The sequence below is a fragment of the Microcaecilia unicolor genome, chromosome 11, assembly GCF_901765095.1.
Source record: "Microcaecilia unicolor chromosome 11, aMicUni1.1, whole genome shotgun sequence".
Taxonomy (NCBI): Eukaryota; Metazoa; Chordata; class Amphibia; order Gymnophiona; family Siphonopidae; genus Microcaecilia; species Microcaecilia unicolor.
Genome location: NC_044041.1, coordinates 29,665,115 through 29,682,503, shown reverse-complemented (window position 1 = coordinate 29,682,503; position 17,389 = coordinate 29,665,115). Strand labels below are relative to the sequence as shown.

Here is a 17,389-nt window from a genome sequence, read left to right as displayed (position 1 = left end):
CTGATAGTAAACAAAAACTTGGAAATAAAAGTAACCCAAACTACGAATTGCATTCACACAAACCAGCGCTCATGCTTGGAGGTGTTGCATCTACACATTCAATCGCATAGCTATCACTCTCGGTGTGAGAACCTGAAACAGGTATAGCAGCTTGGGCAAAACGCTCATTTTAACCGACACTATCCTACACAGCCAGGAAGTGTTTGAATCAGGTCACCATTTAAGACTCTACACATCTGCTAAAACAAGGCTGGGTAGTCAACATGCTATAAATGTGTCGGAGTTCATCAAACGGATCCATTCTGACTTGGTTGATGCCATACTATATGGTAAGGGTATCTGGTCTGCGACCTTAAAGCTCACCCTAGATAAGGTACACCGAGGCTCTACCTCCTGCACGTCGCAGTTTCCCAGCCATCATTCACTCCTCCTTCATTGCTGCACGTTTAGCCTTGTGAATGAAGCTAACGGTGCTGGATTTAAAATCAGAGTACCGGAGCTCAGGCTCAAGCTGCCATTTGGCTCAGTGACATCAGCCCAGTGGTGTAGCCACGAGTGGGCCTAGGCCCACTCACTTTGGGCTCAGGCCCACCCAGATGCCGCAGACCTATGATGTGGTTGGCAGGGATCGCAGCATCCTTCCCGTCGCGTACCTTTTAAAATGTCACTTCTTCGCCAGCAGCGAGCAGCGCCCGATGCACACTGCTCAGCACCAGCTCACAGCCTTCCCTCTGACGTAGGCCCGCCTATGCAGAAACAGAAGTTGCTTCAGAGGGAAGGCTGTGAGCCAGCGCTGAGCAGCTTGCATCAGATGTGCTTGCTGCCGGTAAAAAGTGACATTTAAAAGATATGTGGGGGGGGGGGGGGGGGGGGGGGCGGGGGAGGGAATTGAGAGCCCAGATTGCCTGCGAAGGGGGAGGGTGAAGGAACAGATGCTGGGCAGAGTGTGGAGGGGTGGGGTTCCTGTGCCCAGGCCCTTGCAAATCTGGGTGTCTACCTATTGCATCAGACCCTCCCACCCGTACCCAGCCTTTTGAAACTGGAAATGAAATTTATTTTATTTTTTGTTACATTTGTACTCCGCGCTTTCCCACTCATGGCAGGCTCAATGCGGCTTACATGGGGCAATGGAGGGTTAAGTGACTTGCCCAGAGTCACAAGGAGCTGCCTGTGCCTGAAGTGGGAATTGAACTCAGTTCCTCAGCTCCCCAGGACCAAAGTCCACCACCCTAACCACTAGGCCGCTCCTCCACTGCTGTCTTTAAAATTGAAAAAAAAAAAAGGGAACTTAAAAAAGAATTTCTTCAGTAACACGCACTAACCAGTGTTCCCAAGGGAGCAAAAACTATCAAAGCTCCTCTTTATAAATGCACCTTGGTTATAACAAACTGCTCATCCTCCAAAATATTTATAAAAGTTCGCACACCATCTTTATAACGTGGGTTTTGCCTCCCAGCCCATCTGTACTAAGGACAGATCGCTATCTTTCATGTCAAATCCAGATGTCCGACTTGTGTACAGAAGGGCCTCATTTTATAAAGACAGCTGCATCTCTTCCTCCTACATGCTCTGGGCCTAAATGTTAAACTGCAATCTGTTGGAAGAATGCTGTTTGCAGATTCATGGTTTCTATGTTTTTCTTATCCAAATAACAAAAAAAACCTGGTTTTAAAACTTGTTTACCTTTTCCATTCCCTATTAGAAATTAAATTACCGTCTCCAGGATTTTACAGCCATATTCAATATTGAGTACACTGACTTAAGTTACATGGAAACCTGCCTTCAAATGAAGTAGCCGAGAATCAAGTTTTATGTATTATGTTTCTACAATAGACACCAAACCTGAATGACTTTCATCCCAGCCAAGACACCCAATGCACAGTTCCTGCTTCAGGAAGAGAGTAAGTTCCTGGTATTTTACCTGGGAAATGATAAGAGCACACTAGGATGCTCAGGCGGCCTGCCATGAAATCTTTAAATCAAAAGGAAAGGGTAAAAGAAGCTTACAACGGACATTTCATAAAACTATTACCTCAATCCTTGCCCAATTCTGCATTATACTGCAGGAGGGGTCGCCACTTTCACTGAAACCTTTGAAGAAAAAAAGAATCATTATCAGAGTAGCTTCTTTTTTGGGGAGGGGGGGGGGGGAAGGGTTCAGCAGTCTTCTCCTACTTCTCTGGGCTTCTGACCCGATCGGTACCCAGGCTAAGATTTGACACCTGGCCCCTTTGCTTTCGACTCTGGGTATTTTTCCCTATATTATAATCCCCCCTAACTCTGCAGTGATGGCTCTGGCCCAGGAGCCATTTGCTAGGGCTCCTTTGGGAACCTTACAAATCAGGAGCCCCAAAACAGACTGTCAGGTGTCACCTTTAAGTAACAACCACCACTACATCCTCCCCCTTCCCACCAGGAGCTGTGAACACTGGCTCCGCAGCATCCCCCGCTGACCTGTGGGGGGGGGGGGGGGGGTAGAGGAAGGAGGAGAAGAGCCCTTACTTGAGAACTAAACCATGGATCTTCCACACAGCAATGCAAAGAACTGCCAGAGTCCCTAGAATGGCCTGTCAAAGGAGTGCTGTTGCTCAAAAGGAGGCTGGAGAGAAGGTCATATGTATACCAAAGACTTACGCTCCTCTACTTCATGTTTCAAATAATCCAGAGCACGGGCAAATGCTGATCTCAGCTCTTCTAATTCTTTGCTGGACTCTGCAAAGCATACAACAGAAGAGTAGGCCTATAAAACATGTATTCAATTCACCCCGAGTCAAACTTCTTTGTCAAGGTTGCAACATATACACATTTTCTAAACCAAGTAAATTATGTACAGCTCTTCTGCAGTTTATCTGGACAATTATTAATCAGTGAGTATTAATGTGCACCTCCCTATCTCTACTCCTCCGGAGTAAAAAAAATGTGTCTTCACGAACAGGAGATCTGAGCTCTATCTGCTCCTTAAGGTGCTACTCAGACAAGTGTAAAAGCATTTCCATTCAGCATTTCCTATGTTATGAGTGATCTGTTTAAAACCTTGGTCTTCACTCCCAAGAGCCACCAACAGGTCAGGTTTTCAGGATATCCCTTCTGCATATGCATGAGAGATTTGCATACAATGGGGACGGTGGGCAAGCAAAGTCAAGTCTCTCACCTCTATAAAGGTACAGTACAGACCTCACTTCATTTCCTCACTAAGGGGTCTACAAGAAATGTCCATTTCAACCTTACACCCATCTCAAGCCACACAAAGAAATAAATACACTGCCTCATGGGCTTTGGAAACTCAGAAGAAAATGAATTTTCAACATCTGATGACTGTACTGTAAACAGTGTTGTGTGGAGCTAAAGTGAGCACATGAAATAATTAGTAATAATGGACAGGAAGGGAATAAGTAGTGAAATAAAAAAGGTTATTTATTAGACTATAATTGGGCTATGCTGATTAAACAATCTACAAATAACAAGATACCGAAAACACCCAACTTCAACTGAAATCAAAGTTTAAGATGGCAGAAAAAGTAGTGTCAGTGTCCGCTGATCCACCAGACTATGCCACGCAAACCATCTGCAGCAATGAACAGTGAAGATTTTGGACAATATTCTCTCACCTTGCCACAGAGAGGACAGCTTCACATTTCAAGTTACCTTGAGTAAAGTCCACCCTTCGTCTTAGGTAATCCAGATACGCTTGCCAAATTTCCACATAATCTGTAGCCTGTATAAAGCCTGCATTCAAAGCCTTTTCAAAGTTCTCTGTGAAAGAGGAAAGGAAGGAAGGGAGGAGGAAAAGTTACATCTTACCTGATAATTTTCTTTCCATTAGTCCTTCCCACTATTCCAGAACCTTTGGGATAGATGTGTCCATCGACCAGCAAGTGGAGATAGAGAGCTGAAAACTGAACTGAGACATCTCTCTTCTGAAATCCAGCCTGGCTCCTCAGTATTTACGTAGATAAGCAGTAAAGAGAAACTCAGAATAAACATAACAACCTTAAACAACTCCTTAACCTAACATTAACCAGATGAGCAAACGTGGATATGCAGGAAGCACCATGCAAGGTGACAGTTACATAGTAACATAGTAGATGACGGCAGAGAAAGACCTGTACGGTCCATCCAGTCTGCCCACAAGATAAACTCATTTCATGTCCTCTAGTTCTACCGCCTTCCCATCTACGGAAAAGGTTTGCAGATTAATATCTTTCAAATATTTGAACGTCTGTATCATATCACCCGTGTTTCTCCTTTCCTCCAAGGTATACGTGTTCAGGTCAGCAAGTCTCTCCTCATACGTCTTGTAACGCAAATCCCATACCATTTTTGTAGCTTTTCTTTGCACCGCTTCAATTCATTTTACATCCTTAGCAAGATACGGCTTCATAAGCTCTATATGTAGATCCTTCAAGAGGTAGTGTGTCATGATTTAGGCTCTAAAACCCTTTCTGATGTTTTGGTGCCACCTCAGTAAGGCCAACACACAATCTCTCCACTGCAAAACACTATACACAAACTTATGCAAAAACACACTCATAACCTTACCAAACCATAACAGCACTAATTCCAAGGACAGGACGAGCTGCAACCTTATGCTTGGAAAGGCAGCACTGTAATTACACCGGGCTCTAAAACACCAGTACACTACCTAGTGAAAAAACAAACAAACAAAAAGGGCTGCAAATACTACACACTAGCAGAATACTGCACCTTGATCACACATGAAAAACACATGACAACAGATATGACACAAGGAACTAGAAATAAAAAAATATGAAGGCAAAATACTGAACTGGAAAGTTACCTCAAGAAGTCAGATGGCATACTAGAAAAATTGAAACATACATGCAAAATATCACAAATGTACATTTCCAAAAGCTGACATATTCCAATTAATAAATTCTGAATAAAATATTTTTTTCTACCTTTGTTGTTTGAGCATTTAGTTTTTCTATTTGCTTTGGTCCCAGTGTCTTCTGTTTTATGCAGAGTCTTCTTTCCATTTGATATTTTTTCACTCACCATGTCCACCATCCTCCTGTGTCCTTATGCGTCCTACCATCTGTAGCCCTGTCCCTATCCTTCCTCCAGTTTCAGCATCTGGCCTCAAAGTGTTCTGATTCAGCCCTTAAATTCAGCAGTTTGCCCTCCATCCATATCCAGCATTTCTCCTCACTCTCCCCCTCCATCCGTGTGCATCTCCTTTGTCTTTCCTTCCCTCCATCCATCCTTGTCCAACATTTCTCCTCTCTTCCCTGCCCTCCATTCCATCCATGTCCAGCATTTCTCCTCCTTCCCTGCCCTCCATTCCATCCATGTCCAGCATTTCTCCTCTCTTCCCTCCCCTCCATCCATGTGCATCTCCTTCCTGTCTTACCTCCCCTCCATCCATCCATTCTCCCCTGCCCTCTCCTCCATCCATCTCCAGCAAATTTCCTCTCTCCCCTGCCCCCTCCCATCCATCCATCCATGTCCAGCAATTCTCCTCTCTCCCCTGCCCTTCCCTCCATGTCCAGCGATTTCTCTTCTCTCCCCCTTCCCTCCCCTCCATCCATTTGCATCTCCTTCTTGTCTTCCCTCCCCTCCATCCATGTGCAGCAACTCTCCTCTCTCCCCTGCCCTCCCCTCCACCCATCCATCCATGCCCAGCAACTCTCCATTCTCCCCTGCCCTCTTCTCCTCTCCATGTCCAGTGATTTCTGTTCTCTCCCCCTGCCTTCCCCTCCCATCCATGTCCAACAATTCTCCTCTGCCCTCCCCCATCCATGTCCAATGATTCTCCTTTGACCCCCACCCTCCCATCCCATCCATGTCCAGTGACTTCCCCAGCTTCCCCTTTTCAGTCCCCGAGTTCTAGTTCCCTCCTCTCCATGCGTCTATGTCCACCAACTCTCCATTCTCCCCTGCCCTCTCCTCCATCCATATCCAGCAAATGTCCTCTCTACCCTGCCACCTCCATCCATTCATGTCAAGCAATTCTCCTCACTCTTCTGCCCTCTCCTCCATGTCCAGCGATTTCTCTTCTCTCCCATGTCCAGCGATTCTCCTCTGCCCTCCCCTCCCGATTTCACCTCTCTCCCCTACCCTCCCCTCCCATCCATGTCCAACGATTCTCCTTTGACCCACCCCCACCCTCCTCTCCCATCCATGTCCAGTGACTTCCCCAGCTCCCCCTTTTCAGTCTCCTTCAGTTCCAATCCAGCCTCACCTGCCCGCCCTCAGCTCCTCGACAGCCCTCCTCTCTGTTCCTGCCGCCCTGCATTTAAACCTTTTATTTTAAATTGCAGCGACGGCAGTGAAGAAAACAGCACAGCGGTCTCGCCTCCATCCTTTCCCCTCCCTCACATGTGTCCCACTCTAGCGGAAACAGGAAACAGACCATCAGAGGAAGGCGGGACACTGAGTGAGGGAAGGGAAAAGCTGGAGGCAAGCTATGCTGTTTTCTTCACTGCTGTCGCTGTGACTTAAAATAAAAGGTTTAAACGTGGGGAGGCAGGAAGGGAGCGGAGGGTGGGAAGGAGGGACCAAGAGCTGCCTGCAGCAAGCCGGCCCTGCGTTTGGGGGGGGGGGGGGGAATGCCCCCCTCGCCCCTCAAACTACACCCATGCATGAGGAGCCTGCTTCCCACAAGAAAATAAGCTTAATAGTCTCCTTCAGTCATCTAGTAATTGTGGGCTTGGAAGCCACAAGGCCTGAACTAGAAGTGATGGCCCAGCACTGCAAAACATAGAAACCTCTAATGCAGCCACATGGGTATATGCAAGTACTTGTCCTTGAGATCGAGGGAGGTGAGAAATTCTCCCACTTGAACAGAGACTATGACTGCCCTTAGTGTCTCCAAGTGAAAGCGGGTCACTCGGAAGCAGCAGTTTAGACTTTTGAGATCTAAGGCCAGATGAAAGGTGCCTTCTTTCTTTGGGACAATGAAGTAGATGGAGTATCTGCCTTGTCCCTGTTCAGCCTGGAGAACTGTAATAACGACCCAGAGCACCAGCAAGGAATCTACTGTGTCCTGAACCTCTACCGCCTTGGTTCCCCTTTCAACAAGGAGACTGCAAGAAGACAGCAGTGACCTGGCTGGAGAACTCCAACTTGCAACCTTCTGTAAGAATATCCAGAACCCACTGGTCTGACACGATTTTGGCCCTCTCCTCCCAAAACTCCTGAAGCCGTCCTCCCACTGGAGGAAAAGAAGAGTGGATCAATTTTGCATCATTCCGAAGCTCTGGAGACATTGGGCGCTCTAGTTGACTGAGGAGGCTTTCCTGACCACAAGAAAGGAAGATTGGCCTGCCTGAAAGCTGGATTTCTGCGCACATTGCTGATGACCAGGCCGGTACCATTTGGTGTCTCGAAATCAAGATGGAGAGCCCCCTGAAGACAGATGACCAGAGGCTTTCGGCTTATCCTCTGGCAACCACTGTGACTTAATTTCCCCCAGTTCTTTCACCAAGTTACTGAGATCTCCTCCAAGTAGACACTTGGCCCGAAAGGGCAGTTTAACTAGTCTTATGTGGGAAAGCGCGGGGTACAAATGCAATAAAATAAATAAATAAATAAATGTCTAGTTAAACTGCCCGAAAGGGCAGTTTAACTAGACATGACTGACATTGTATCCACTGCCCAACGTCACAACCAGAGTTGCCAACATGCTGTGATAGCTAAAAGACATACTATGTGCCATAACCTGTAACATGTTATAAATAGCATCTGCGAAATAGGCCAACCCCGCTTCCATCTGAGTGTTATGGCACCCATCTTGTGTTGCTGACTGCTGACGACACTTCAGGAATGCTCTTGACACGAATGAGCTGCACACCATCGCCTGAAGGCCCAAAGAGGCCACTTCAGAGGCTTGTTTCAGCAAGCCTTCTAGCTTCCTATCTCTTTAGGTCTTTTAGTGTAAGGCCTCCTTCCACTGGCCAGGTGGTCTTCTTAGTCACTGCCATAACTAGGGAGTCTACCCTGGGAAGCTGCAATTTTCCTTCAGAACTATCAGGCAGAGGCAAGCCATGGCTCTTCCCACTTTAGTCTAGCAAGACCCATTCTGCTGTCATCAGGTCCTGAATATCTGGATGCATCAGGACGGACTTTGCTTAGGACCTCCAAGCCTCCACAAGATCGATGAAGATGGAACTCCTGATGCCAAAGCAAAAAGCTCCTCAATGGAAAGCACTGCCAGTGCCTCAGAAATAAGAGTACCGAGCATCTCTTTATGAAACAACCTCAGTACTTCCAGATCACTAACATTCTCTAACGGCTCAATCAACGATGGCTCCTCTGAATAGACCGAGGCCACATCAGATAAGGAGTGATAAGCAGAGATAGCCTTATCTGTCCACTCCTGGAGGCCTATACGAGATCTCATAGGAGCCAGAGGGGCAGTGGGGTGAGAAAGTAAAGCACCTTGCAGCAACTCTCCCCTGCTTCAGTAACTAGGCCTTGTGTAAGAGCAATATAAATTCTGTAAAAAACAAAGATCCCAATACAGCTGAATGCTCTGTTGGGCCCTGAGGCTGTAAAATGAAAGCTGTGCTCCGTGCATAATCAGAGGCTGCTCTTCACTGCCAGTTAGCCAGTGGCATAGTCACAGGTGGGCCTTAGGGCTCAGGCCCATCGAACAGTAGTACATGGTAATGAAAATGCTGCTCTCCACAATATTGGCACCTTCGCATGCTCAGTTTTCAGCGCATGCCTGCTGCAGACTACCAAGGTGGAGACCGGAGAGAAGCATTTTCCCACCAGCTGAGATATTTTTTTGATGTGGGGGAGAGAACATTTGGTGCCCACCCACTTCTTGCCTAGGCCCACCCAAAATCTGCTGTCTGGCTACGCCCCTGCAGTTAGCCCTGACAAATGGTGCCCATTCCCATACTATCCTGCATCAAACTGCACACTAGTCCTGCTGGAAAGCCCAAAGACCCCGGCATATTCGAATGCTGCGTCAGATCCAAAGTTGTGCTGCTGCTGCCGCCATTTCCTCTGCAATGCAACACCCTGACGACAGCCAGCAGGACCCACAGCAGGCGGTAGAACGAGAGGATATGAAATGAGATTGAAGGGGGGCAGACTCAGGAAAGATGTCAGGAAGTATTTTTTCACGGAGAGGGTGGTGGACGCTTGGAATGCCCTCCCGCTGGAGGTGGTGGAGATGAAAACGGTAACGGAGTTCAAACATGCGTGGGATATGCATAGAGGAATCCTGTGCAGAAGGAATGGATCCTCAGAAGCTTAGCTGAAATTGGGTGGCGGAGCAGTTGGGGGGAAGAGGGGGTGGTGGTTGGGAGGCGAGGATAGGGGAGGGCAGACTTATACGGTCTGTACCAGAGCCGCTGATGGGAGGCGGGACTGGTGGTTGGGAGGCGGGAAATACTGCTGGGCAGACTTATATGGTCTGTGCCCTGAAAAGGACAGGTACAAATTCAAGGTAAGGTATACACATATGAGTTTGTCTTGGGCAGACTAGATGGACCATGCAGGTCTTTTTCTGCCGTCATCTACTATGTTACTATGTTACCACTTAACTGCCTCTGTGGAAGTCACCATTCACCCCGACTGTCACAAGCGCCGCCACAAGGTATCCCAAGTGGTGAGTCAGGATACCTCCCCTGTACAATGTAGAACTTGCAGCCCTGCAAGCGGTTCCGAGTCAAACTATAGTTGGACTTACCACTGTCAGCGGCTCCCCCCAAGCTCCGTCTCCACAAGTCTTACCACAGATGAGAAAGGCTCAGGACTGATACTCTGTCCCATGCTCTCCAGCAAACCTTTTTTTTCTTTTAAGGTTGCTGTGCTGGAAAAGGACAGCTCCACAGGAAATAGGGGCGAAGTGAAGGGAGGGAGGAAGTAAATTCACGGGGCACCAGACACAGGAATCTGAAGACCTCCAGATATGACTGTGCAGACTCGAGCAACCCGCAAAGTTCAACAGGGGACCTGCTGACCAAAGAACTCAGAACCAGAGTCTGAAAAATGTTACATCCACCTGCTGGAGTCAGAAAATACTAAGGAGTTGGACTGGATGCCAATAGATATGTTTCAGCTCCGTTTTCAGTTCTCTATCTTCACCCAACGTGTAATTAGACTCTGGAATTCATTGCCGGAGAACGTGGTACGGGCGGTTAGCTTGACGGAGTTTAAAAAGGGGTTAGATAGATTCCTAAAGGACAAGTCCATAGACCGCTATTAAATGGACTGGAAAAATTCCTCATTTTTAGGTACAACTTGTCTGGAATGTTTTTACGTTTGGGGAGCGTGCCAGGTGCCCTTGACCTGGATTGGCCACTGTCGGTGACAGGATGCTGGGCTAGATGGACCTTTGGTCTTTCCCAGTATGGCACTACTTATGTACTTATGTACTTATCTCCACCTGCTGGTTGATGGACACAACTATCCCACAGGTTCTGGAATAATGGGAAGCTACATAATAGAAAAAGAGGGTTCTTGTAAAGCTCTCAAAAATGAAGCTTAAAGCCTCTCTCTTCTGCTCCACATATTCTACAACAGAAGTGGTAGCTGAACAAACCACTCAAAGATGTGGGCAATTATAACCCAAGTCCTAAAATGAAGCATTAACAAGTTAGGATTCTCTGTAACATACCTCAAGCTACAGAGCTAGAAATTCTTTATTTCAATTTATTTTCTTTGTTTGCTTTTTTAAAGTTATTTTCAAAATGAGCAGTACCATCAGTTGTTTGTTCCACCATCGCAATCTATTTTAAGAGCTGAACTTTGCTGCAATTCGAGTGGAAGATACTAGCATAGCAGGCTAATCGGTGCCATCAATATGCACCCATGTGATCCACTGAAAGTGTAGCAGAAAAGAAATAAAATAAAATAATTGCAATAAAGTATTATTTTAGTACTCAAAGGACTTATAGGATCTTCAAACAGAGGGCAGTCAACCAGAAATACATGCAACCTTTTCTCCAAGAGTAGTAGTGTTAGAATTCTCAAAGTTAACGGTTGGAGCAGGGGAGAGCTGAGGGTCTGCAACAACTTCACATTCAGTCCTTAGACTTAACTTACCAGAAATGATGTTATGGTCAACACCATGCCTCTCCATTGCTAGAAGATACCTCTTCCAAAGTCCAACCGTCCAAGGGCAGTTCCTAGCTGCCCGGTCATGTGAAGACAAAACCAGCTCCTTCACTTTCAACCGTCTGTCCTATAAAGTGTCAAGTACAACAGAAAAATTTAAAGAGTCTGTAACATTCTAGTTTTACTATCAGTATATGATATCTAATCTGCTAATAAAAGGTCCTATCAAAACCAGACATGTACAGTTCTGAAGAATATCCAGGAGCAATTATGGGGGCAATTTTATGCACAGAAAGGAGGAATTAGATTTTACCAGATAATTTCCTTTCCTTGAAATCCTCTGGACCAGTCCAGACACATGGGTTAATACACTCCTGTCACCAAATGGAGATCTGAGAACCACTGGTTTAAAGGACACCACCATATATAGGGTTCTGAGTAGTCTACAGCAGTCAGTATTTCTGTAATAAAGCATACTTACCAAAATATATATCCCCTCCAAGGACAAAAAGGACAACAAAAGCAACTGCAAACCAAGCCAAGCAACAGTCCACAGGTGTAAACCAAACAAGGGAAACATTTCCCTACCAGCCAAACTTGTTAAAGAATTCTTCTACTTCTTCAATCCAGGCCACTACACCAACATATAGTACTGCAGAAAATGTGAACCAAGGGGCAACTCCTGGACTGGTCTGGAAGGACTCAAAGAGAAGCAACTAGAAGGCAAGATCTAATTCCTTTTTCTGCTTCATTTTTCCAGACCAGTCTACATGCGTAGAAAGTACCCATGCAGTAACGACTGAGGACAGGACTCCGATGAGCCGTAACGACTGAGGACAGGACTCCGATGAGCCAGCTTCTAATCTGCTTCCTCCAAAGACCCTGTCCTGCCAAACCTAGAAATCCAGCCTATAATAGGTGAAGTGCAGGACGTCAACCTGGCCACTTTGGCCAATCTCCTACAATGGTACCAGGCTATGCTCTGCCCCAGGAATGCTGGGGGGGGGGGGGGGGGGGGGGCAGCGCACCAAGCTTCTGTCTGTCTGCTTCCGGGTCTGTCTCTCTCCTGCTCCTGTGCGCCAGGACCCGGATGACTGTATTAACGCGATAATCGCATTAATGCAATCATCCGGGTCCCGGAACACAGGAGCAGGAGACGAAAGACCGAGGGAGGAGCAGTTAGACCATCAAACCTCCTTGAGTCAGACACAGGAAGTTAAGGGGGCGGGTGGGGGCAGTCAGTGGTTCTACCCCCGGACCAGCTGTCTCTCTCAGCGGCCCTGTTCTGCCCAAGATGGCACTTGCATCCTAGTCAAATGTGTCCTCAGCCCAAACAGTATTGCATATCCATAAACCATGCATGACAACAAAATGGCTTCCATAATCCACTGAGCCACCAATCACTATAGATGCTGCCTTCCCTTTTATGTACCCACTGAATACCACAGTGGTATATGGAACTCTTTAGTCCTCTTTAAGTAGGATCATAACACTCACCAAATATAGAACCAATGCAGCCCCAGGAAGCTACTCATCCCAGTCCCTTGCAACCTGCACTGGCAGCAAAAGTGTATGATTAAAATGGAAGGCGGGGGGGGGGGGGGGGGAGGAGGAAGATACCACATTGTGCAAAGGGAGGAAACCAGCTGGATCACTATGTTTTTTAAGACATTAACCAGAAAGGACTCCTTGCAAAAGAACCAGTAATTCAGAGATACTCTGATCCAAACTTACCCCCAGAAACACTGCCTTTAGTGTCACATCCTTAATAGATGTCTCCCGGATATGTTAAATCGATGCCTTAACAAAAGGCAGACAATATAAGATTAAGATCCCAAGGCAGATGCCAAAAGTCATAGAGGGGTTTGGACATGCTTCACCTCTTTTCTCCTTTAAAAAACATCAAATTCTGGAACAGCAGACCACAAATGCCCCTGAAATGAGCCCCTAAAACACACAATGGCTGCCACCTGAACCTATATGGAATTTAAGGTCAATCCCTCCTCCAGACCATCCTAAAGGAAGGTTAGTATATCCGGAAGAAAAGACTGGAGAGGATCGACATTTCAGTCCTGGACTGAGCCTCACAAAGTCTCCATCCCAGACATACCTCCTCCTGAAATGCAACAGAGTAGAAATATGGATCAACTATAACACTATCTAAACATTTGTTTACTTTCTAAACAGTACCTGGGGAGATCAGGAAATATGTTGCTCACAGATTAACAAGTATAACTGATCACAGGGCCTCAGCAAAGAGATCTCTCTCTCTTCTCCCAGGTTAAGACTGGGAAAAATGCCAGTAAAATCCAAATGAAAGTGAGAACCTGGGCCAATCAGAGCCCAAACAACAATCTTTGAATATATACTGCAGACTACCTTTCCAAAGGGCTTAAACAAAGAAAACCACCTTGGTTCTGCAGCAGTTTCAAAACACAAACATGCACTACCTGCAGGCCCAACTAGAGAAATACACTTCAGGCAAAAATAAGGCAGTTTTACAGGCTCCAAAAACAAAACAAAACACTGTTCTGTCACAGGTAGTACTTTGTTACTCTTCAGGATGTGCTTGGTGGCACATAAATGTATTCTCCAATATTGGGTGAAATCAGAACCTTCAAATTATTGGCACTGGAGGAATCATTTACATGGTGACTTGGGAGGCCAGAGATGCATGGGGCTCACCTAAGCCCAAGAAAAACATTTTGCTGGTTTGGGAGCCTTATTTGCAAACCCTTCACCCACAGGGATGTGGTCTGATTCTCAATAACCTATAGACCCTGGTATTGTTCAGCTTTTGTTTGCTCCTGGTGCCCTGCACTTCTGTTGAGATGGGGAGGGAGGGGGGGGGGGTAGGCTCAGAAAGCTATAAGAGTACAAGCCTTCTGTGGTCATTTTGTAGATGACTTTTAGATTGGGAGTTTGGGTGATGAGGAGAGGGAAGGATAGGATTCTAATACTGGTATTGTAGTATAAAAACTGATGATCACTGGTGTTGATATGTTCACGTTTTTTTTCTTCAATAAAAATTATTTAAACATAAAAGGAAGACCTTGATCTCAACTCCTGTTATCTTCCTCAGACCAGATCCAGACTGCACAGGCCTACTAGAATCTGAGAGACACTGGCCGACTGTGGACTGCACTGGACCTTATATACAGTGATGCCATTTAACCAGATTATTCTGTATGTCATATCATGTATATGGAAGCAATGGAAAAAGGAGACAATTCACTTTTTCTTACCAGGTACTGAGTGTACTGCGCCCATAGGTCAGGTACGAGGCAATTTTCAGCCAATGCGCGTTCAAAAATCAACTGGATACGAGCTGGATCGCCTCCTTTCAGTTCAAAATCAATGTATGCCTGGTATTCCAATAATTTTGGTGTTTCAGCAACAAGCTAGTGAATGAGATGAAAATAAAATATAAAGAACCCCGGAAAATCGAGTTAACATAAGCAGATAAAAGCTGCTTAAAAGTGCATCCTCCGTGAAAGCAACAAGACTTGGTGGTCCCATAGAATTCTGTTTGTGTACCTTAAGCTCGTTTTCCTCTCCATGTCAAGTCTATAGGTGTTATTACCCTGACAGAAAAATGACCACTTCACAATGGGCAATGTTTTCTCACAATAGGATTCTACAATCATTCTCTTAAATTTAATTCCAGTATGCAAGAAGGAATGCTATATCCTGCCCCCTCACAGTTCTGCACTACAAAGAAAAGGCTCCTAAAAGCTATCAAATAGTGATTATTTTTGATGTTGCAACATCAAACTATTACAGCCATTAACAGCAACCATACAGTACATGTTAGTTGTTCTCAACCCAGTCCTCAGGGAACAACCAAGCCAGTCAGGTTTTCAGGATATCCACAATGAATATGGCATGATGAGAGAGATCTACATACCAAGGAGGAGGTGCATGCAAATCTCTCATATACATGCATATTCGTTGCAGATATCCCGAAAGCCTGACTGGCTTGGTGTGCCCCAAAGACTGGGTTGAGAAACACTGTTAGTGATCAATGGAGTACATTTGTTGTAGACGTATATTTCCATAGCTCTGCAACAGGATTAAGAATCTTATCTACTATAATAAAACGCAACCTCAACGTTCTGAGGACACTGACGTCACTGAAGTCAGTCAGACTCCCAGAACGGTTCATGGTGGTGAAGCCACCCCACTGACCCGTGCCCCGCCCTCGCGTCAACCGTCATGACGTCGAGGGCAGGAAAAAAAAAAGTCAACTAAACAAACGGATCGCACCCACGCAGGGGGAGGAGGAGTAGGGAAACACGTGGAGCATGTTTCCCTACTCCTCCCCCTGCCGACCCACCCGCGGAAAGGGGACACACCAACAAAGCTCCGGAGTGCAAATGACTCTGGAGACCACTGTTCCCACATCCAACACCCCCCCCCCCGCCCGCGCACCAAACCTCAAAACGTTCAAGCTGTTCCCACATCCAACACCCCCCCCCCCCCCGCGCGCACCAAACCTCAAAAAATTCAAGCCCCGCCCACAGATTCGTAGACCCCCCCCCAAAGCTGCAGCTCAAAACAAGGACCTCCAACATCCCCCTCCTAAGCCACCCACCTTCCCGTTGCTTTGCCGGCGGGGGACCCGAAACCCCGCCAGCACAAGTCCTGTCTGCTCACTACGGCGTCATCTTCGGCGTTCCTAGCCTGTGCATGCAGGGCTTCTGTGCGTCTGACGTCCTGCACGTGCAGGACGTCAGACGCACAGAACTCTGCCCTGCACAGGCTACCAACGCCGAAGATGACACCGTAGTCAGCACACAGGACTTGTGCTGGCGGGTTTCCGGGTCCCCCGCCGGCAAAGCAACGCAAAGGTGGGTGCGATGGGCACAGTGGGTGGGATGGCTGCAGCCGGGTGCATTGCCGTGGGTGGGATGGCGCCGGGAGGGGGGGCATCGCACCTGACAGGCAGCTGCAGCGACGAATGGAAGGGGGGGGGGACAATTAATTCACACACCTGAGAATTGGAAACCAAAGTGTTTAGGCTAAACACACACACAGTTTGGCTCACTGAAGCTCTGTGTCACACACAGACACACACTCTCTCTCTCTCTCACACACACACACACACACACACACACACAAACAGTCTTTCACACTCTGTGAGTCACTGTCACACACACTCTCTCTCTCACACACACACAAACACACACTCAGAAAACAAAACACACAAAAAACATGGAGCATCATCTACATTATACAAACTAAAAATACATTCCTTCTGATTACAACTACAACACTTTTATAACAACTATTTCATAACAAAAAAAACTCACAAACAACCTTGCTAGCGCCCGTTTCCTTTCAAACAGAAACGGGCCTTTTTTACTAGTATATAATAAAAACCAGAATCTGTTTCTCACACTCATGCATGGATTCCATCACATAAGTCTCTAAGAGGTTCAAGTTACATAGATTACTATGTAACTTTGTAAGTCTATGTGCTTTGAAAACAAGCACCTGTGTGTCTTTCGCTGACCAACTGGTTTTTCAACCGGCTGCCAAGCAACCATGCTGCCAGCTGGCAGCTCAAAGCTGCAGGTCTGGTTCTCTTTTAGTTGCTGAAAGAAGCTTCAGAAATACACATTCCCCTACTCAGAGGAAATGAGGTTTGCTAAGGGAATCCCCAAGGGAGAAAATTAAGGTTGGCAACAGCCAAGATAAAAGACCTACAATCTGTTGACACCGGAGGAGGGTGGGTTGGCAGAATTATGGCAGAGGACAACACCTAGAGTGAGGCTTAGGGAGGGGCACTGAGAGAAGAATGGATCAAATGAGAAAGAGGGAATAGGACAATTGCTGAGGTGCTGGAGAAGAGAAAGTACTGGGGACTATGCAGACAGAAAATGAGAAAGAATGTCTCTGGAAATTCTGGATACTCAATGCCAAAGGGAACAAATGATGCACTTACTACACCTTCAAATTTTCAAATTATTGAATCCTGTCATTCATGATAAGCATTCTTTTAGTATTTTGATAAAAGCCACATTCATTTAAATTTAGCTCACATCTTTTCATTGGTAGCTCGAGTTGAGTTACATTCACATACATTAGGTACTTCTCTGTCCCCAGAAGGCTTAGAATCTAAGCGCTTCATTTACTAATAGGTATTAATTCAAGTTATATACTCAGTTAGTAAACAGGTCCCATTCATAGTAGTGGGGCTTGTGTTAAATGTGACCATCTCTGGAAAAAGTTGACTAAAATCACCAGAAACAAAATTAGGTTTTAATGAATTTTGTTAGAGCAAACAATTTGTAATACAACAGTCCAAACCCCATCCTTTTACATGAAAAAAAAATTAAAAAGTTACAGAAGT

General features: G+C 46.2%; 1 protein-coding gene across 2 annotated transcripts in view; it reads right to left on the bottom strand.

The window, feature by feature from the left end:
* SART3 (spliceosome associated factor 3, U4/U6 recycling protein) overlaps nt 1-17,389 on the bottom strand; it is a 62,214-nt gene that overhangs the window by 23,192 nt on the left and 21,633 nt on the right. For both annotated transcript variants that reach the window (XM_030218687.1, XM_030218688.1), the window contains 5 exons: nt 14,280-14,435; nt 11,023-11,161; nt 3,646-3,753; nt 2,635-2,712; nt 2,033-2,091 (listed from right to left, as the gene is read on the bottom strand). In XM_030218687.1, coding sequence (XP_030074547.1) covers nt 2,033-2,091; nt 2,635-2,712; nt 3,646-3,753; nt 11,023-11,161; nt 14,280-14,435 — 540 coding nt within the window. The remainder of the gene's footprint in view (nt 1-2,032; nt 2,092-2,634; nt 2,713-3,645; nt 3,754-11,022; nt 11,162-14,279; nt 14,436-17,389) is intronic.